The sequence below is a fragment of the Micromys minutus genome (assembly GCF_963924665.1).
Source record: "Micromys minutus genome assembly, chromosome: 19".
In the NCBI taxonomy this organism is placed as follows: Eukaryota; Metazoa; Chordata; class Mammalia; order Rodentia; family Muridae; genus Micromys; species Micromys minutus.
The window spans coordinates 44,952,306-44,976,276 of NC_137954.1; the positions used below are offsets into that span (position 1 = coordinate 44,952,306).

General features: G+C 35.2%; 1 protein-coding gene across 1 annotated transcript in view; it reads right to left on the minus strand.

The window, feature by feature from the left end:
- The window catches only part of LOC308433271 (solute carrier organic anion transporter family member 6C1-like), a gene marked incomplete at both ends in the record, with an annotated part of 52,049 nt that overhangs the window by 22,319 nt on the left and 5,759 nt on the right, over positions 1 to 23,971 (minus strand). Inside the window, 4 exons of the mRNA XM_080933272.1 lie at positions 2,464 to 2,573; positions 5,494 to 5,612; positions 21,817 to 21,913; positions 23,453 to 23,644. Of these exons, the coding sequence (XP_080789398.1) occupies positions 2,464 to 2,573; positions 5,494 to 5,612; positions 21,817 to 21,913; positions 23,453 to 23,644 (518 nt within the window). The remainder of the gene's footprint in view (positions 1 to 2,463; positions 2,574 to 5,493; positions 5,613 to 21,816; positions 21,914 to 23,452; positions 23,645 to 23,971) is intronic.

A 23,971-nucleotide genomic window follows, 5' to 3' on the forward strand; every position in this document is an offset into this window, starting at 1 on the left:
TCTTAAGTATTCTATCTTCAGGGCTGTCTCCTTTTGTGATATTTTTTATTGTTTCTATTTCTGTGTTCAATTTCTTCATTTGTTTGGTTGTGTTTTTTCTATAACTATTTAAGTCATTTTTGTGCTTCCTCTATAAGGGCTTCTGTTTGTTTACCTGTAGTCAATGTAGTAGCAGATCTGCTAAAAATCCATGCAACTATAGCCACTGTTGTTTCCACAAATGAGCACAAAAACAAGATTAGAGAAGGTAGTATCTTCAGCAAATGTTTCTGGAAAAACTGGGCATCTGTCCGTAGGTATAAGAATAAAGTCTGTTGGCTGCATATAGAATGAATCAGCCACCAAACTCAGTCACTATTGATAATGCCAAGAAGTGCTTGCTGACAGGTGCCTGATATGGATAACTCCTCAGAGGCTCTGCCAGAGTCAGACTGATACAGAGGAGGATGCTTGCAGCTAACCATCATGGGGACCTTAATGAAAGAGTTACTGAAAGACACTACGGACAACAATATCCACCAACCAGAGCCCCCAAAGCTCCCAGGAACTAAACCATCAACCAAGGAGTATACATAGGGGGATCCATGACTATAGCATCATATGTAGCAGAGGATGGCATTGTCTGACTTCAATAAGAGGAGAAGCCCTTGGTCCTGTGAAGGCTCACTTCCCCAGTGTAGGGGAATACCAGGGTGTTGAGGTGGGAGAGAGTGGTTGGGGGGGCATTCCTAATAGAAGCAGGGGGAGGGGGTATGTGAGAAGTGGGAACCCAGAAAGGAACTGGAAAGGGGATAACATTTGATTTGTAAATACATAAATTATCCAAGAAGAATTAAAATAAAGAAAACATACACAGGCCAAAATATTGACAATCAAATCATAAATAAATGAAAAGTATAAAGTTTGATCTTTGTCTGTCATCCTTCTTTTAAAAAATGTTACAAATGGAGCAATGACCTACCCTAGTATTATACCTGAACTTATGAAATTACTAAAGGATAAAATAAGAAGATAATGAAAGGGATTATTAAATATGATTTCAAGGACCTTGGGAAATAATCTAAACAGTCAAGGATGTAGAATCTCATGAGATCAAAATATTTTTTTTTTGCAACAGAAACCCTTAATAGAGTGAACTGACACCACACTAAATCTTCCCAAATATTTATGTGAGATGTGGTAATAATATACAAAGAGCAAAATAAACCTACACAAGGCAAACAACCCACTTAACAAATGGTCTAAGAAACTGTATGGAGACTTCCCTCAGCATAGGCCTAACTCCCACTCTCATCTTCAACACTGTAGCAAAAGGGGGTAACATTTCTTTGCTGTCTATCCTGATTCCTACATGCCAAGTCCTTCAACAGAAGAATAAATAAGAGATATGCGATATATTTACACAATGAAGTATTCCTCTGCTTTTATAAAATGACAATATAGAATTTGCAAGCAAATAGATGGAACTAGAAAAACATTATTCTGAGTGAGGTAACCAAGATCCAGAAAGATAAATATTGTATTAAGTTAAATTTTATACACTGATATGCAGAGACTCACTGTTAAGTAAATGATAAACCATCTACAGTCCTTATACCACAAGATGTTAAGTATCAAGGAATGGACTAGGGGCAACAGAAATAGCTAATTAATAACCTGAAAGAGAGAAAATGAAAAATGATATATTTTAATTGTAAAACAAAATATTTTCTAAAAAGGAATGAGGTGGTTTGAGTAAAAGAAATGAACAATGAAATAATAAATATCCCTAGGAACAAGGAAATAACTAAATATTGTGAAGATATGCAATTCTAATGTGAGTTAGGAAAATTCAATTGATGGTATTTTTAAGATTCTTGAAAGTGTTATTAACAGTGGAAAACACTTTAAGAGTGAAGGAAATATCTGGGTATAAATTACTACCATACAATCTATATGCCAGAAAGAATGTCATAAATTGAAAAAAATATTCAGAATAGGAATAGAGCATTGGAGGGTCTCCCTGTGTATCCCTATGTCTGTAACTACTCTGATTGACCTGTTTTAGCATATGATAAAAATGCATTTGGTTTCAATAATGTTTTGTGTGTGTGTGTGTGTGTGTGTGTGTGTGTGTTTACATGGGGGGTTATGTGTTGACACATAGAGTTCTTCTAATACATGTTATTTTGTTAAATGTAATATTTATTTCTTCAGAGACAATAAAAATTTTATCAAATCAATTAAAAACAAATCAAAATTATACTAGTGCCTTATTTGTCTCTAGAACTTGATGGGTATTTAGCATGATCAAAGAAGGAGGCTATTTCTATTAAAATGAGAATATATAATTTAACAATTTATGTAAGAGACTACAAAGCTTTCACACAAATTTAAATTAAACACCTTGTTATATTCTTAACTGTATAATAAATTTACATGGGCCAATTTAACTGGCTTGATAAAAGAAATATTTTACTTTACCCAAATAGCACAAAAGAAACCCTTCAAATGGGGTGGAATTTCCTTGTTTTTAAGTCTCCAGTCAAAGCTGGGAGGATCCTTTCTTTTTCTAAGTCTTAACTTGTGTGCACCTATAGATCACAAAGAAAATAATCTTTTTTAAATCTCCAAGTCAATACAAAAATATACATCATGGATTTGTAGCATTATAATAATTGCGTTTTGTCATGGAATGGCAAAGGAGTTATATTAAACACATTAAAATCAATGTGTGTTTTAGAATCCTAATTCTTCAACAACATTACAGCTTTGCAAGACACAATTCTTTGATAATGAAAATTTCTCACACTTGACCTGCTGTAATCCTGCAGTTGACCACAATATATGTCTCTTAACTGCTGAAAGTATGGTACCTATGGCTGGATGAACTCTTAATTTAATGTAGAGAACCTATTAGCCATACTCAATGAATAACATTTGATGACACAGCTTGAAATTCCTCCCTTATGATACGTCATTTATGCATCATAAAATATTTTGTGGTAATAAATGTCATTACCAAGTTAGAACTTTGTGATATAACACACAGTAATAATGACAGTAATAAATGCGATTATAATATTTTGTTCTTGAATACAAACCATTACATTCTCTTACTTGACATGATCTTACTCCCTGTTCTCTCTTACCCCTTTATCTTTTCTTCTCATGCAGCCCCTTTGCCCGTTATTTCCTACATGTCTAAGTTAATAAAGCTTTTTCCCTCAAGTGTTATGATTCTTCTTCACATCTGAGTGAAGTGCCTTAGGTAACACATTTTCCTCACCTAGTAATTAGTTGTTGTGTTCTTGGAAGAGTTTAAATCATGGATATTGTGAGTAGTAAAGTAAGAGTAATGAAGGTTAAAATTTCCTTAGATGATGTTTTATTGGCTCTTCCTTAATGACAGAGGCTACTCTGGGTGGTGAGAGATCGGGTCTCAAACAGCTTCAATTGGCATTTCTCTGGTTGCTAAAGTTGTCAAACACTTTCATCCTTGTATGTTATCATACTAAGCAGTTGACCTCATGACTGTGTTCATGCACATATGTCTTCATGCTCTGTTCTTATTTGTCCCCTCTCCCTGTTGCTGTCCCCACATGTCGTACCCGCCCAGCCCCGCTGATTCCTCTCCTGTAAGGCTTCAGTTCTCACGTGTTATCTGTACTTCATTGTTGTCTATCCAACTTCCCTTCAGCTCTCTTCACACCCTCATTTTGTCGCTTCTCTAGCTGTCACACCCACAATGCCCCTGTGCACAAGCACACACACACATACACACACACACACACACACACACACACACACACACACACACATACTATACAAACACATGTGCAGATACATGTGTCTTTACATGTACATCCCACATGGGGAAGAAAAACATTTGACTGAGACTTTCTGAGTTTCACTGGTTTGAATTAACAAAAGAATCCCCTCCTCACAATTTCATTTTTCTTTATGGCTGGATAAAATTCCACTGTCCATAGGAACTATGTTTTTTTTTTTTATCTCATTCAACTGTTTATAAAAGTCTAGATGAGTTCCATATTCTAACACTTGTAATGAGTTTGGTAATAAAGAAAGACTACTGAGGCATACATATGCAAGACTCATGGAGCTAGGTCATAGATTGTCTTAACTTCAGGTTTTTAAAAGTATTTTATTATGTATAAACTTGTGTGTGACCAAGTATGTGCACACAAGCAATTGCCTGTGTGGCCCATAGATACATGTATTTTGACCAGACTCATGTCCTGTGAAAAACTAGCCTGTATTCTCAACTACAAAAACATCTCTCGAACCCCTCAGTTTCTGGAATGTTTTCAGAGGAACGTCCAGAGGAACTGCAGAAGTTTATATTTCCATCAGAATTGAGCAAAGGTTTATTTTCCCCACATTCTCTTGATATTTATTCTCACATGGAGATGGAATTCCAATGCAGATTTAATTTGTACTTGCTTAATGGTAAACGATGCCAAATATCCTTCAAATATTTATCACCCATTTGTATTACATTAAAAACTGATTATGTAGCCAGGTGTGATTAGTACAAAGCTTAAATCAATCACTTCGGAACCAGATGCAGATGATCTTTGAGTTTATAGCCACCATGGAGCAAGTTGTAACACAGCCAGGGTTACCGGGAGTAACCCTGCCTTAAACAAAGTATGAATATTTTACATTGGTTTTGAGTGATGAGATTTCCTTTACAGAACTATTTCTCTTGTATGCTAAGTGTGTGTCTGTGTTATACTTTCATCCTTCATTTCCATTTGTGTTTCTTTAAGAACTGAACATGAACATTCTGGGTTTTCCTGACCCCTTTTCCTCTTTCCCTGCTTGCTCTTGCCCTTATCACTAGCAAGTCCATTCCTTCACTGGCATCAGAGCTGACTTCTTTGCAATTTCAGTATGTATTGAAGAGCAGCTGAGGCATCTAGACTGATGGACTAAACAACTGCTGAGCGTCATTTCATGAACACTGTTGGATTAGCTGCAGCAGAGCCTTTAAGTCATTCTAATGAATATATATATATATATATATATATATATATATATATATATATGTATGTATATGAAATACAAATACATATGAAATATAACTATATATATGAAATAAAGATTATATATGAAGAGAGAGAAAAGAGGGAGGAGGAGAGAATTCATTCTATAAGTTCTGTTCTCTAGACAATCTGATTAACAATCAAGAATAAATAGATTTAAGTATACATTCATATTCAAAAACACCTATGCACTTTACAGAAAAAGAGATTATTGAAAAGAAAACACAAATATATTAAAGTAAAATTATAGTTCATAAATATAATATTTGAATGTGATACTGTTTGATATGTTAATAGCAATAACCACACTATGATAATATTTCTCTGTGACAGAGCAATACCAGCAGGAAAGCATATTCTTAAGGAAATGTAGTTTATCTCTGCTTCCAGAATGGTAGTTGAGAGCAAAAGTAACTGTAACTAATTATATTATTTTTATACTCACCAGGTAAACTAGCTGGATAGCATGATATCATTAAAGATATAAAAAGGGAGATTGCTCCAGCAAACAAAAAAGTTTTCCACCACTCACTCTGCAACAGTAGATACAACTTAGCAGGTTCACTTGAAGAGAGAAAAAAAATAGAAGAACTTTGAATTAGGATCATTTACAAAACAAATCATATTTTTGGGGAGAACTGGAGAGTTTATTTTTGTTAATTTGCATTCACTTGTAATCTGTCACTGTTAATTTAGGGGCTCTTTTTAGAAACGAGTTCCTGATTACTATTCAGTGTCACTGTTTTGTTTTTCCTCCCATCGGAGCCTCACTTCTCCTTTCCCTTTTCAGTGACATCATTTGGTAGCAGAAGGTTCTCTTTGTTCCTATTTAGTTTGTGTTTGTCTTTTTGTTTTTGATTTTTTTGTTTTGCTTTGTTTTTAACCTTAATTTGTGATTCTAAAAATCCAAATCTTGCATCTGGAACTCTGTTGTGAGTAGTTTGCACAACTTTCCTTGTTTATGGCATCTAACCCTGTGGTCACATGTCATCTGAAATCCCTTCCTTCAGGTCCCTTCTTTTAAGTGTACTTGGTACTTCTGTGGTCTTTGAGATTTTTCTACTGGACACATTTGCATTCTTCTTAAGGTTTCTTTTGCTTTTTAAGGAGCTGGCAAGTTAAGAAGGAGACATGAGATACCATGTGTGCTGGAGTGTGCTAAATTTCTTTTTCACAGTGTCTATGAACTAACAGTATGTCTCCATTTTAACCAATACTTAACCCAATAGTATATTTTTCAAAGTTACCAAAGGGTTTTCTTTTTGGTTCAAATCATTTTTGAAAAGATCTACAGTAGTCTATGAATATTCCACTACTAATATTTTAAGATTTACACCCATGGAGAAATGCCCTCGAAAAATACTACTTTTCCTAGATGCCCTTGAAGCATATATAAATATATACTGAAAAACACCCCCATACATAAATGATACTAGCCAGTTATTGTATGAAAGATGCTCACTTCTACAGAAGTTTGTTCTAGAGGATCTCTTTTCATATACTACTTGAAAAGTTTATTAGACTTTCATAAAATGTTGAAATGTTTACAGTGTTATTTACTGGTAAGGCAAATGCTCATATTTTGAAGGTGTTATTTAGGAATACAGGTATGTACCTACAATCACATAGGGTCACAATCTTCATTTCCACAATATGCTGCTCATATATGTTACTATGTAACATCCATAGGCTCTATACCTTACTTTCATGTTACTATACATTTACTGATGTTTAATTATTGTGGTAGTGAGGATTGAACTCAGGGTTTCCCACATGCTAAGCAGCTTTATAATTAAAGAACACCCTACTTTTCCTTTAGAAAGACTTCAAGTTCACTTTTAAGCTAAAAAGCCTCACATTAATCCTCCAAACCTTTGAGAGTACATGGATTACAATGACCCTAACTCCCTGTACTTGAAATACCCAAAGCATGTTTCTTAGTAGTTCAAATTCACTTATATGTGTTTAATAACACATCAGATGTGTCACAAACTATGTACAATTGTACACCTAGTGCTTGGGTTTGGTGGCTGTATATAGGGTGGATCCCCATTAGAGGCAGCCTCTGAATGATCTTTTCTTCAATACCTGTTCTTCTATTTGACCTTGTATTTTCTCCCATGAGTCTTTTGTTCTCCCTTTTAAGAAGGACTGAGGCATCCCTATTTAGCCTTCCTTCTTTTTGAGCTTCATAAGGTCTGTGAATTGTTTCTTGGGCATTTAGAGCTTTCTGGGGCTAGTATCTGCTTAATAGTGAGTGCATATCATGTGTGTTCTTTTTTGACTGGATTGCTTCACTCGGGATGATAGTCTCTATCTAATTCCATCCATTTGTCTACAAATTTCATAAAGTCATTGTTTCTAATAGCTGAGTAGTACTCCATTGCATAAATGTAGCACACTTTCTGTATCCATTCCTCTGTTGATGGACATCTGGGTTCTTTCCAGCTTCTGGCTATTATAAATAAGGCTGCTATATGGCCACCAAACCCAAGCACTATTTCTGATGCCAAGAAGAACTTACTGGCAGGAAGCAGATAAAAATGCCTCCTCAGGGGCTTTGCCAGAGTCATACAGAGTATAAAACATGCTTGCAGCTAACCATCAGACTAAACACAGGGAACCCAATGAAGATGCTAAAGAAAGGACTGAAGGACCTGAAAGGGGTTGCAACCTTATGGGGAGAACATTATCAACTAATCAAACCATCCAAAATTCCCATGGACTGAAGTACCAACCTTTGAGCACACATTAAGAGACATATGATGTCCTTCAGTAGATGAATGGATACAAAAATTGTGGTACATTTACACAATGGAGTACTACTCAGCCACCAGAAACAATGACTTAACCAAATTCTTAAGAAAATGGTTGCATCTAGAGAATATCATCCTGAGTGAGGTAACCCAGTCACAAAAGAACAGACATAATATGCAGTCACTGATAGTGGGATGCTAACCCCAGAGGCTCGTACTGCCCCAGAAACAACTCATGGACTGTGTGAAGTTAAAGAAAAAAAAACAAAACAAAACAAAACAAAACAAAACAAAAAAGTCATGCTCAATCCTTCCACACCAGGAAAACATTGACTAATTCTGGGTTACATCCTGTTGTACATGTACTTTTTGCTCATTGTAACTAGTAAGACCTTAATGCAGAGTATCAATCCTTAAAAAAAAAGAAAAAAGAAAAAAAAGCCAAGCACTAACACAATTGTATTTGTATACATTTATGCAAAAATGTTTAATTTTTTTTCTTTTATCTTTGTTTTTTAAAATAAAGTTTTAAAAAAAAGAGAGACATATGGCTCCAATTGCATATGTAGCTGAGGAAAGCAGTTTCTGGCATCAGTGTGAGAAGAGGTCTTTGGTAGGGGGTTGGCATGTTTTTCCAGTGTAAGGGAATGCCAAGGCAATGGAGTGGAGAGGATTATTAGGAATGAGTGTACATTCATGAAGACAAGCAGAGGAAGAGGAAGTATGGGAGTGGGGTGGGGGAAGATGATAACATTTCAAATGTAAATACAGAGAATATCTGATAAAAATGTTTAAATTTTAACACCTAAAAAAAACTGAGGCCTCTATTGAATGCCAGTCTTTAAACAATTGATTAAATACAAGCAAACATTTTGATCATATTTACCAGATATGTTTTGAAATCAAAGTACTTTCCTCATGCTCAAAATGAATAATTGAAAATATAAAACTGTTTTGATTCTACTATAGAAGAGTCAGTAAACTCAAAGGCCGTTGTACTACTTTCCTACCATTTGTTCAACACCACATAATAAACCTTTGAACAGCATTAAAAAGACAGGAGAAAACATCACAACAAGCGGTTTTCTTTTATGGGAAGGGAATAATGCTTCCCAATTTAACACATATGTTTAGTTGAAATCTAAAGTGCTTTAGTTCTTATCAAAATGCCAAATTTACCAAAAGAGTGCATGTTTATTTTAAATAATTCTGTTTTCTTAGACTCTTTCAATACATTTATTTATTTATGTATATGAGTGCTTTGCCTGCATACATGTAGTGTACCATATACAGAATATAGAAAATTCTGTCAGACATCCTGGACTTGCGGTTACAGATGTTTCTGAGCCTCCATATGAGAGTACTAGGAAGCCAGCCCAGGTCCTCTGAAAGAGCAACAAATATCCATTACTGCTTATACACATTGTCATCTTCGAAGTGTGTCTGAGTGTGTATGAGGTAGAGGGGATGCTTGTACACAATAAGTAAAATCTACAATAAAGTTTTGAATATTTAAAAATAATGAGTTTTTAATACTGAAATAAAAATATGTAATGGAATGAAATAGGATATTAAAAATATTTGACATGCAGTCCACAAACCACATGAAGCTCAAGAAGTTGGAAGACCAAAGGAGTCAGAAAAAGGACTGAAAGAGTTGGAGGGGTTTTCAACACAACAGGAAGAACAATAATATCAACAAACTAGAGACTAAACTACAAATCAAAGAGTACACATGGAGGGACCCATGGCTCCAGCCACATATGTAGCAGAGGATGGCCTTATGTGGCATCAATGGGAGGAGAGGCCCTTGGTCTTATGTAGGCTCAATATTCCAGTGTAGGGGGATGCTAGGACTGAGAGATGAGATAGATAGAAATTTGTGGGTGGTGGGACACTCTTCTAGAGGCAGGGGGTGGGCAAAGAGGATTCCAGGAAGGAAACCAAGAAAAGGGATAACATTTGAAATGTAAGTAAAGAAAATATCCAATAAAAAGTGTAACTATGAGGATATTTAACTATAAGATTTCTTACTGTTAATAATTGTTTTTAAACTGCATAAATATAAGCAAAGAAAAAATTCACTATCATTTCAATAGCATAAAAAATATTGTGCTGTATTTATCATGTTGCTCTACAATAAAGCTTGAGGTCAGGGATGGTGAATCTCCCAGAAGCTCTTTAATTGTTGAGAACAGTTTTAGCTATCATGGGTTTTTGTTATTTCAAATCAATTAGCCAGATCTTCTTTCTAACTTTATGAAAAATTGAGTTGGAATTTTGGTGGCGATTGCATTGAATTTGTAGACTACTTAGGGAAGAATGACCATTTATACTATATTAATTATACCAGGCATGTAGGTAGCACAATGGAACAAAATTGAAGACCCAGAAATAAACACACACACACATAAAGAAATGTTCAACATTCTTAGTCATCAAGGAAACGCAAATCAAAATAACCCTGAAATTCTACCTAACACCAGTCAGAATAGCTAAGATAAAAAAAAAAATATCAAGTGACAGTATATGTTGCTGAGGATGTGGAGAAAGAGGAACACTTTTCCATTGTTGGTGGGTTTGTAAACTGATACAACCACTCTGGAAATCAGTCGGGATGTTCCTAAAAAATTTGACAAAGTACTACCTGAGAATCCAACTATACCAATCCTGGGCATATACCCAAAATGTGCTCCAACACATAACAAGGAACCATGCTCTATTATGTTCATAGCAGCCTTATTTTAATAGCCAAAAGCTGGAAAAATCCAGATGTCCTTCAACAGAGGAAAGGCATTGTCTGGCATCAATGAGAAGAGAGACCATTGGTCCATTGAAGGCTCATTTTTTTCAGTGTAGGGAAATGCCAAGGTGCTGAGGTGGGAGAGGGTGGTTGGTAGTGGGAGCACCTTCATGGAGGCAAGCATATGTAGCAGAGGACAGCATCGGCTGGCTTCAAGGAGAAGAAAGGCCATTGGCCCTGTGAAGGCTCAGTACCCCAGTGTAGGGGAATGCAAGGGAGGGGTGATGGGAGGGAGTGTGGTGGATGGGGAAACACTCTGATAAAGGCAGAGGGAGGGGTTGGGATAGATTCCAGAGGAGAAACCTTGAAAGGAGATGACATTTGAAATGTAATTAAAGAAAATATCCAAAAACAAACAAACAAACAAACAAAAACCTGGTTGTGGGGAAAGCAGATGTCCATATGCAGAAAAATGAAAGTAGACCTTGCTCTATCACTCTAAAAATTTGTGAAAAGATGGAGTTCTCATAATCATCTGGCACTTGTAAAACATAGTCACTAACATAGTCTGTGGGACTGTGGCCTACTGATGACTGTACACTGCTAACTGTAAATTATTAAAAAAATCTTTTTTGATATTTAAGCTATAGTGAAAAAAAAGATCTGGCCACTTTGTGTTTTTAATAAAAGCCATGGAACAAAGGGATCCAAAGATAAAAAAAAAATTCGTGAAAATTGGTAAAAGGTCTTTCTCTAAAACCTGCAGATTTGAATGTAGCAGAGAAACGCTGAACAAAGGCAATTTCAGGGTAGAGGTTCAATCAGGGACTTGTATCACACTGGTTAGGCAGCTTCTCTCATTTCCTGATGCTCTTCCTCCAACATCTCAGGAAATCATTCGTCTTTCTTACTATTTTTTTATACTGATGAAGTGACTGCACATCATCAAAGCCTGCCATGCAACATTTCTAACTGATGTGATAGTTAACATATTTTTGTATTGACTAAACTTAAGATAATTATTAATTTTATTGACTTCCAGTATTGGGTTTCTTCTAAGGATGCAACACCAGGTGCATACAGCTTATATTATTAGATTACATTTTGGTACTCCAGATTCTTAAATTATTTTAGCTTAAATTTGTGCATTTTTAATTTTTTATACTAACCTCAGTTCGAGTAACCTACTTTATTATTTCTTGTGTGATAAATTTGCTTATCTTTAAAACAATTAAGTATACTTAATTAGAAAATTGGACATAGTACTACCTGAAAATCCAGTTATTCCACTTCTGGGCATATACTCCAAAGATGCTCCAACATATGGTAAAGACAATGCTTCACCATGTTCATAGGAGCCCTATTAATAATAGCTAGATGCTGGAAGACCCCAGATGTCCTTCAACAGATGAATGGATACAAAAATTGTGGTACATTTACACAATGGAGTCCTACTCACCTATTAGAAACAATGACTTTACGAAATTCCTAGGAAAATGGATATATCTAGAGAATATCATCCTGAGTGAGGTAACCCAGTCACAAAAGAACAGACATAATATGCAGTCACTGATAATTGGATACTAGTCCCAGAATGCTCTGAATACCTAAGAAACAAGTCACAGAGTATATGAAGCACAAAAAAGAAGAAAGGCCAATATGTGGAAGTCTCAGTCCTTTATAGGAAAAAGAAATAAGTCTATAGCACCCTCTCATAGTGTTATACACCTAGACCTTAAATCATTAATAATTCAAGAGCTACGAATGCAGCCTGGTGGCAATATTAGTATTTAAAAATGATCATGTTTAATCTTTACACACCCAGAAAATTTTGACTATTTTCATGTTACATTTTGTTTTATAGGAACTTTATGATCATTGTAACTAGTAAGTTTTCAATGTATACTATCAAACCTTTAAAAACAAGTACTGACTAAAAATATATATTCATATAGTTTTATGTAAAAATTCTTATAAAATCTGTACATTTATCTCTGTTTTTTGAAATAAATGTGTTTAATTTAAAAAGTATACTTATTTTTTTCAGTCAACGCTACAGATGTATTTTGGAAATCATATATATACATACTTACACATAGCTATGTATCACCAAGTAATGAAAAAGAACTGTTAATTTGAAAAACAATGAGGAGTATCATAGAGTGTGTGGTAAGAGAAAAGACACTTTGAAACAATAAAATTGTATTCTGATCTTATAAAATAAAATAAATGTCATATTTCTATGGGTTTTCTGAGAAGTGTGTCAGTAGGTAAGTCTGGACTCTTACTTGTTAGTTAATTTCTTCATTGCCTTGAGAATACTTCCATTACCTTTTATCTCTGAGAGCTAGGTTAGAGTATGATTTACATAGAGTTGTTTGAACATAAGTCTGTTTCATGACATTTGATTACATTGTGCCTGAATACTTATATCCTTTTCATTTTAGTGATTTTTTTCCCTTTGGGAAGTATTTTCATATTTTTGACATATTAAATGAAGTGTCTTGAATTCCAGTGTCACATCATCTGTTTTTTTTTCCCCACACATTCCCAAACATCTTCTTATTCCACCTCAGTATTTTTTTTTATATATCTTTGCCTGTGTATTTTCCAATAGCCTACTACAAGCTCCTTACCTCTTCTTTTCATTGTACCTATTGTGCTGAGGATGCTTTAATTTTACTCCTGGAGGTTTGCATATCAAGATAAATTTTGTTTTGCATATCCATACTAATTTTTTATGAATGCATAAAATCATATGTCCATATTTTCTTATCAAATCTATCTCTCTCTCTCTCTCTCTCTCTCTCTCTCTCTCTCTCTCTCTCTCTCTCTCTCTCTTTGTGTGTGTGTGTGTGTGTGTGTGTGAGTGTGTGTGTGTGTATAAACCATTCCCTGTGGAAACAAGAAGTACAGATAGTTGTGACCCAAGTCACGTCTTGTCCAAGAGTAGTATGCATTTTAACTGCTGATATTTATCTTTAGCACCTTATTTTCAGAAACTTTCTCTTGAGAAAATTCCAATATTATGGTACAAGTTTATATTACCACCAGTAGTGAATAAAGGTTTTGCTTTCCCCACATCTTCCTGAGCATTTATTCCCTTGTCTATAGTTATTCTAATTAAGACAAAAGGGGACTCAAAGGCAGGTTCAATTGGCATTTTCCTGGTGAAAAAGAATGTCAAACATTTCTCAAATACTCTTTGTCCATTTGTACTTTTTAAGGGAATACATTATTTGAATTTTACATGTGTTCTACTAGTGAACACGTAGACTTCTCTCTGGCCATATTTGTTCTCTGCCTGATTGTTCCTGCCCTTGTTAACAAATTCATCAGTTCACTGGTTTTAGAGCCAACTTCTTCAAGAATCCACAACATATATTGAAGACCATCCGAGACATCCAGCCTCATGAACTAAACGACTACCAATCTTCCATTCATAAGAAGCCATTATTGGATAAGCTAGAATGTATATCTGATATACATACATATATGTGTATGTATATGTATATTTGAGTGTCTGATTTATATATATAAATATACATATATACATATCTATAATCCTATATATAAGTATAATAAAACATATAACATATCATTTATTTAATGTATAATAAATATAAATACATAACACACATAAATAATATAATATATAAAAGATACATTATATAATATAAAATATAAAATAATCTACTATCACATTATTAATAATTAATAATGTTAATAACTTAAAATGATCAGTTAATTTAATTTATTTATTTGGTAAATTTTATGTGTTTGTATTTTCTATCATGAATTTTAAGAATGATCTTTGTGGTTAATCACCAGCACCTCTATACAATAAGGCATCTTGCTGGGTCTATTTTTATCCTTTTAATATCATTTTTTTGTCATTTACTTTTCAGAAATTCTAATCAATATGTTTATTTCTATACATTTATTGCCAATTTTACTATTTAAAAGCTTGATGGTACCCTAGATTCATCTTTGCCAAGAATCTCTTCTTAATGTAATGTAGGCTTTTCAGCAAATCAATGAATATACAGATGCAAATATTCCCATCAAAGTGTTTGCAAGCTGAGTACAAGAGCATCCCTAAAGAGTTCATAATCCATGATCAAGTAGGCCTAATCCCTGTGATGCAGATATCATCCTCATACTTAATCCAATTATGACAAACTGAATGTCGAAAAGACATGACCATTATATTAGATCCAGAAGAGGACTTGGACAAATGCCACCATCACATAATGATAAAGGCCCTGGGGATTCTAGACATATAAATGACAAGCTTCATCACAACAGAGGTGATTTACATTAAGCTTACTCTATCATCAACCTAAATATAAAGAATGGCAAAGCATTTCTACTAAAATTAGGTACAGGAGCAAAGGACTCTTTTCACACTCACTCATTTTAGTACCTGATCTAACCAATAAGAGTAAGATAACTGGTAGAGGCAGAGCAACTGATGGGTGGGAGATCTGAGCTGCCAGGGAGCAGAGAGATCTCTGCAGAGTGCACACGGAAAGTGCACCCCCTGCCTTGCCCTGCCCTGCCCTGCCTGATCCAGCGACCAGGAACAGAACTTTGGAACTTCTGTTCCCACCCGGTGACTCTGAGGCATAGAACAGGGCTCGGCCCATCTGCCATCTGGACCGGTGGAGATCCAGGGACAAAGACCAGATACAAGGGAAAGGCAAGAACGTATCGCTGACAACAAAATGGCAAGAGGAAAGCAAAAGAGTATATCCCAAGGAAACCAAGACAATCTAGCAACACCAGAACCCAGCTCTCCCATAACAGCAAACATCGGAATTCCAAACACTCCAGAAAAGGAAGACACAGACCTGAAATCATACCTCAAGATGCTGATTGAGATAATTAAACAAGAACAGGAGGAAAAGCAAAAAGATTTAGAAGCTTTTAAAGAGGAAACAAGAAAAACACTCAAAGAACTACAGGAAAACAAAACCAAAGAGATGAAGGAATGGAAGAGAGAATTAAAAACGGAAATTGACACAATAAATAAAACACTAAAAGAGATAACTCTAGAGGTAGAACACCTAAAAAAGAAATCAGGAGTCACAGAAGCAAGCATTTCCAATAGATTACAAGAGATGGAAGAGAGAATCTCGGGGGCAGAAGACAACATTGTAAACATAGACAAACCAGCCAGAGAAGATGCAAAAAACAAAAAGCTCCTAACCCAAAATGTCCAGAAAATCCAGGACACAATGAGAAGACCGAACCTAAGGATAATAGGAATAGAAGAGGAAGAAGAGTATCAACTAAGAGGCACAGTAAATATCTTCAACAAAATCGTTGAAGAAAACTTCCCTACCCTCAAGAATGAGATGACCACGAGCATAAAAGAAGCCTTCAGAACTCCAAATAGGTTGGACCAGAAAAGAAATACCCCCGACACATAATAGTAAAAACATCAAGTGCCCAAAGCAAAGAAAGAATACTAAAAGCAGTAAGGGAAAAAGGTCAGGTAACATATAAAGGCAGGTCAATCAGACTCACACCCGATTTCTCAACAGAGACTATGAAAGCTAGAAGAGCCTGGACAGACATCATGCACACCCTAAGAGAGCACAAGTGCCAGCCCAAGCTGCTATACCCAGCAAAACTATCAATCACCATCGATGAAGAGATGAAGATATTTCAAGACCAATCAAAATTTACACAATATCTGACCACAAACCCAGCACAACAACAAATTATAGGTGGAAAACACAATACAAAGAGGGAAAATACAGCCTAGTAAAAACAAGAGAATTCCTAAACAAGAAAACTAAAAGAAGAAAAAGACACAGACACAACTCAAAACACAAAAGCAATAATAGCAGGAAACAGCAACCACTATTCTTTGATATCTATTAACATAAATGGACTCAACTCCCCAATAAAGAGACATAGGCTATCAGACTGGATACATAAACAAAATCCAGCCTTTGGCTGCATACAAGAAACTCATCTCAGAGACAAAGACAGACACTATCTCAGAGTAAAAGGGTGGGAAAAAAACTTCCAAGCAAACAACTCTAAGAAGCAAGCTGGAGTGGCTATTCTAATATCGAATAAAGTAAAATTCCAACCAAAAGTTATCAAAAAAGATAAGGAAGGACACTTTTTACTCATTACCGGGGAAATCTGTCAGGAGGAACTCTCAATACTTAACATATATGCTCCAAATAAAAAAGGACCCATATTAATAAAAGAAACCCTACTAAAGCTCAAAAAATACTTTTCACCCCACACAATAATAGTGGGAGACTTTAATACCCCACTCTCACCAATGGACAGATCATGGAAACAGAAACTGAACAAGGACACTGCAAAACTAGCCGAGACTTTGAACCAATTAGGATTAATAGATATATACAGAACATCTTATCCTAAAGTAAAAGAATACACCTTCTTCTCAGCACCCAATGGCACCTTCTCGAAAATTGACCACATAATTGGACACAGAATGAGCCTCAATCAATATAAAAAGACTGAAATACTCCCATGCACCCTCTCAGATCACCATGGTCTACGGCTGGTCTTTAACAACAACAAAGACAACAAAAAGCCCACATACACATGGAAACTAAACAACGCTCTGTTGAATGATAGCAGGGTCAAAGAAGAAATAAAAAAAGAAATTAAGGACTTTCTAGAATTCACTGAAAATGAAAACACAACATACCCAAACCTATGGGATGCAATAAAAGCAGTACTGAGAGGAAAAGTCATAGCCCTAAGTGCTTCCAAAAAGAAACTGGAGAGAGCTTACATCAGCAACCTGACAGCACAGCTAAAAGCCCTAGAACAGAGGGAAGCAGATATACCCAAAAAGAGTAGACAGCAAGAAATAATCAAAATTAGCACAGAAATAGACCAAATAGAATCAAAAAGGACCATTGAAAAAATCAACAAAACCAAAAGTTGGTTCTTTGAGAAAATCAACAAGATTGATAAACCCCTAGCCAGACTAACTAGAGGGCAAATAGAGAGTATAGAAATTAACAAAATCAGAAAAGAATGTGGCAACATAAAAACTGAAACTGAGGAAATTCAAGAAATCATCAGATCCTACTACAAAAACTTATACTCCACAAAATTGGAAAATCTGGAGGAAATGGATGAATTCCTAGACAGTTACAAGATCCTAAAGTTAAACCAGGACAGAGTAAACCATCTAAATAACCCTATAACACCTAAAGAAATAGAAGAAGTCATCAAAAGCCTTCCAACCAAAAGAAGCCCAGGTTCAGACGGGTTCAGTGCAGAATTTTATCAGACATTTATTGGGGATATAACAACAATACTCTCCAAACTATTTCAAAAGATAGAATCAGATGGAATGCTACCTAACTCATTTTTTTGAGGCTACAATAACCCTTGTACCTAAACAACCCAAAGACCCTACAAGGAATGAGAACTGCAGACCAATCTCACTTATGAACATTGATGCAAAAATACTCAACAAAATCCTTGCAAACCGAATCCAAGAACACATCAAAACGATCATTCATCATGACCAAGTAGGCTTCATCCATGGGATGCAGGGCTGGTTTAATATAAGGAAATCCATCAACATAATCCACCATATAAACAAACTCAAAGATCAAAATCACATGGTCATCTCACTAGAAGCTGAGAAAGCATTTGACAAAATCCAACAACCCTTCATGTTAAAAGTCCTGGAAAGAACAGGAATCCAATGTCCATACTTAAAGATAATAAAAGCAATATACAGCAAACCAACAGCCAACATCAAACTTATTGGCGAGAAACTTGAAGCAATCCCACTAAAATCAGGGACTGACAAGGCTGCCCACTCTCCCCCTACCTATTCAACATAGTACTGGAAGTCCTGGCTGGAGCAATTAGACAGCAAAAGGAGATCAAGGGGATACAAATCAGAAAGGAAGAGATAAAAACATCACTCTTTGCCAATGACATGATAGTGTACTTGAGTGACCCCAAAAATACCACCAGAGAACTCCTACAGCTGATAAACAAGTTCAGCAAAGTGGCTGGATACAAAATTAACTCAAACAAATCAGTAGCCTTCCTATACTCAAAGGAAAAACAGGTGGAGAAAAAAATTAGGGAAAAGGTACCCTTCACAATTGTCACAAAAACTATGAAATACCTTGGTGTGACTCTAACTAAGCAAGTGAAGGACCTGTATGACAAGAACATCAAAACTCTAAAGAAAGAAATTGAGGAGGATCTCAGAAAATGGAAAGATCTCCCATGCTCATGGATTGGAAAGTTCAACATCTTAAAAATGGCCACCCTACCAAAAGCAATCTCCAGATTCAATGCAATCCCCATCAAAATTCCAACCCAGTTCTTCATGGAATTGAAAAGATCAATGGGCAATTTCATATGGAATAACAAAAGAGCTAGAATAGCGAAATCCATCCTCAACAACAAAAAAAACATCTGCAGGAATCACTATCCCTGACCTCAAGCTATATTACAAGCCAGTTGTTCTCAAAACTGCATGGTACTGGTACAGAAATAGGCATGTGGATCAATGGCATAGAATAGAAGATCCAGAAATGAGCCCTCATGTATATGGTCACCTGATTTTTGACAAAGGTTCCGTAAACATTCAATGGAAAAAGGACAGCCTATTCAACAAATGGTGCTGGTCCAACTGGCACTCAGCATGCAAAAGAATGAAAATAGACCCCTTCTTATCTCCTTGTACAAATCTCAAGTGTAAGTGGATCAAAGATCTCCACATTAAACCAGATACACTGAAACTATTAGATGAGAAAGTAGGGAAAACCTTAGAACACATAGGCACAGGAGAAAATTTCCTGAACAAAACACCAATGGCTCAAGCTCTAAGGTCAAAGATTAACAAATGGGACTTAATGAGATTGCAAAGTTTCTGTAAGACTAAGGACCTTGTCAAGAAAACAAAATGGCAACCAACAGAATGGGAAAAGATCTTTACCAACACCACATCAGATAGAGGCCTAATATCCAAGGTATACAAAGAACTCAAGAAGCTAGACACTAGAGAATCAAACCACCCTATTAAAAATGGGGTACAGAGCTAAACAAAACGTTCTCAGTTGAGGAACACCGAATGGCTGAGAAACATCTGAGGAAATGCTTGACATCCTTAGCCATCAGGGAAATGCAAATCAAAACAACCCTGAGATCCCACCTCACACCAGTCAGATTGGCCAAGATCCAAAACTCAGATGACAGCAGATGCTGGCGAGAATGTGGAGAAAGAGGAACCCTTCTCCATTGTTGGTGGGGTTGCAAGCTAATACAACCACTCTGGAAATCAGTCTGGCGATACATCAGAAAATTGGATATAGTACTACCTGAAGACCCAGCTATTCCACTTCTGGGCATATACCCCAGAGACACTTTAATACCCAACAAAGATATATGCACCACAATGTTCATAGCAGCTCTATTTATAATAGCCAGAATCTGGAAAGAACTCCGATGTCCTTCAGAAGATGAATGGATACAAAAATTGTGGTACATTTACACAATGGAATACTACTCAGCCACCAGAAACAATGACTTAACCAAATTCTTAAAATGGCTGCATCTAGAGAATATCATCCTGAGTGAGATAACCCAGTCACAAAAGAACAGACATAATATGCAGTCACTGATAGTCAGATGCTAACCCCAGAGGCTCGCACTCCCCCAGAAACAACTCATAGACTGTATGAAGTCCATTAAATAAAGAAATCAAAACGAAACAAAAAATATTTACAAAACAAGAAAACTTTGACTATTTCCATGTTACATTTTGTTTTACATGTACTTTACGCTCATTGTAACTATTAGGTTTTCAATGCATACTGTCAAGCCTTTAAGAAACTCAAATACTGACTAAAAAATATATTCATATAGTTTTATGTAAAAATTATTTTAAAATCTGGAAAAGTACTGACAGAAATGTATAATTTTAAGCAAAAAATGTTTAAAATCTGTACATTTATCTTTGTAAAATAAAGTTGTTTTTTTTTTAAAAAAAAAAAAGTGTAAGATAACTGAAGGGGACCAAGATGATACAAATACAAAAGGCAGACTTCAGTCTTTATTTCCAGATTATATAGTTTTATTACAAATAAAAGACCCTAAATACACCATGAAGATACCCCTACTAATAAGCACTTGTAGCAGAGTAGAACACAGAATCATTCAAAATTCAGCGGCTATTCTATACATAAATAACAAACAGGCCAGAAAAGAAATCAGTGAAATAAGACATTTCACAATAACCTCAAAAATATCTTGATTGAGAAACTTGAATAATAAAACCTTAATACATTAAGAAGAACAGTAGATGAAATCCTGCCTTCTCATGGATCAAAATAAATAACAGAGTGTAAATTCCCATCCTAACAAAAGCAAACTGCTGATTCAACAAAAAGCCCAACAAAATTGCAACACCATTCTTTAAAAATAAAAATTCAATTTCATATGAAGACACACACACACACACACACACACACACAAACACACACACACAAATAAAACTAAAAAATAGCCCTAAATAAGGAAGTGCTGAAGTCATCACCATCTCTGAGTTCTACTTTTACTAGACTCTATCATAGTGAAAACAGCATGTTATTGGCTTAAAAATGGTGGTGGTAAAAGTGGATAGCTGTAAGTATGAGAATGCAAATGGATCCATAACTGTTTTTTGCATAAAACTCAACCCCAAGTGAATCACTAACATCTAGCTGGAGCCTTGTCACCCCAAATAATTGATGACTCCACTTCATATATGTACTTATTTTATAAAACTTCTATTGTAGTATGTTTCTGTAGGAGACATAATTTTATGTCTTTTCTTTCTCTTATCTCTAGGTATATAGCACTATGTGGGTAGGGAGAAAGCTGGGAAGAGTTTGGTACAAGGGGAGAATATGATCAGAATATATTACATGAGAAAAAATTTGATTAAATAATAACCAAGATAAAACTTTGTATTTAACATGCAAAGAATTACTATTATTGTAGTGTGTTGGATGACTATTCCATATTGTTAACAACAAAATAAAAAACATTAATAAAATTTTAATTAATCATACTGATTATACTTCAAACAAAAAGATCAAATGAACAGTATAAATGTACTTATGTTTACATATATGTGCACATCAGCCACATTTGCCTATATTTTCTGTGTATTATTTATGCACCTTTGTAACTATTTAACAAGTATGCTCCCCAATATGAACAAAATACAAAAGGAAATAATATGACTTACACTGTAGCTAATTTTTCTTTGGGGGGAGTCATAAAATTCCTCATTCCTCCAAGAAGACCAAGAAGGTATCCCATCAGATGTGCAGATTGTCCAAAAGCTTGAAAATAAACAGAGAACCAAACAGCTTCAAAATCTAACTTGGTCATATAAAATACATGTTAACTATCTGTGATAACTGAAAGTTTTTCATGCTATTCTCTAGTACTTGACAGATGAAAGATGGATAGGAAAAGACAGAAAGACACGGGAGTCAGTGTAAAAGAGAATAAGAGAGTTCATTGTGAATACTTCTGGAATTGATCCTAAAAAATTTCAGATTCATAGGACAGGAACCTGGTGAGAAATTCATGCAAGAGTTGCTGATAGTTTTATAGTTGAAGCTACTCATGAGCCACAATTGCTGCTCATTTGGAAACAATCTGACATTAGGACTCTACATTTCTTGACCTGGGGCTTGTTATTAACACAAAGGTCAGCTACTTTACTCAGTGTCTACTGACTGTGAATGTTAATCATACCTAAGAGGATGCCAGAGAACCATCTAGACTACAGTCTAACAGTACAACTAAATTGCATATCATCTTTTCTAATATTGGGTACCTATATAACTTGGCTAACATTATGAACTTGATTATAGCTCATTTAATTTATAAATTTTGTGTAGCATAAATATATTTATTCAAAATGAGCACGAATAAATGATATTCCTTTAGTATGTCACAACAGACATTTTCAAAGTAAGTATAAAACAAGCTTATATTTAAAAATATTATCTAAAATCTTTGTGAATATATTTTTTCAATCTGACCTACCAGGACCAAAATCTATTTCTGGTAGCAAAGTAGATTATTTGGGAGTAAATAAACACTTACTTAATGTAGGACACCGTTTCCATACAACATTGCAAAGATGTGTGACCCTCTTCTCCACTACCCCAAACTTCTCTCTCTACCCTCTCCTTTACCATCCACAGTCCTCTCCACTCTCTCAGGGAAACAGAAACAAAGACAGACAGAAATATTTGAAATGGAAAACATACATATGTTTTTATTTACAACTTGTTTTTGTCTTTTTTTTTTAAATTGGATATTTACTTACATTTCAACTGTTATCCCCTTTCCTGGCTTCCCCTCTAGAATTCTTCTATCCCTTCCCACTCCCCCTTCCTCTAGCAGAGTGTTTCCCTCATCTACACACCCACTCCCTTTCTAATCCCCACCCTAGCATTCCCTTACACTAGGGCATAAGTCCTCTCTTCTTGATGCCTGATAAGGCCATCCTCTGCTACTTATGAGGCTAGGGCATATTGGTCCCTCCATGTGTATTCTTTGGTTGGTGGTTTATTCTCTGGGAGCTCTAGAGGAATCAGTTTGGTTGATAATGTTGTTCAATACATATTCTTTCTATTCCCCTAATGCTTTGTAGTAACTTTTAAATACCTTAACACTATTCTAAATCTCATAATTAAATGTATCAGTGTAATTTGGAAGTTATGCAAGCAAGTCATTTTTACTCAGCACAGTTTTATCACAGGGTCAACAGTACTTACCTATCAGTTAAACCCTACAAAAATTAACAATTGTTAAAAATGGGCCATACATAATTCGATTTAAAAAAAAAAAAAAAAAAAACTTGCCTAGATAGTAGCCGGCTGAACTTGTGGGAATGTGGTCAAAAATAAACGTTGTGCCAAGGATGTGAATTGGCATCCCTGCTATTCCTTGGATACACTGCCCAGTGATGTGGAAATAGATACATTTTGCTCTGCTCGGAGATGGGCTTTCACCACAAACTATACTTCCATTTCCATTTCCTTCTACGCACAACTCTTTTGAAAGATAAAAAATAGATTTTACTGAATTGAGTTCAAAATTAAATGTACAATTAATTTTCTATTGCTACCAGCACTATGCTTTTGTCATTCGAATAGTCATACAATCAATTCCTCATTATGTTCTAAATACAAATACCACACTCAAAGAAAATGGGTGGAAATACTGGAAGAGATACACAGATAATGAAATGGTATAGTTATCTATATGCATATGATTAAATGTACACAAATATTCTTATACATATTCATACATGTATAACGTATATAATACTAATTTTCTAATACTTTGCATCCTGTACTTCAGACATTTAGCTCCAGAAA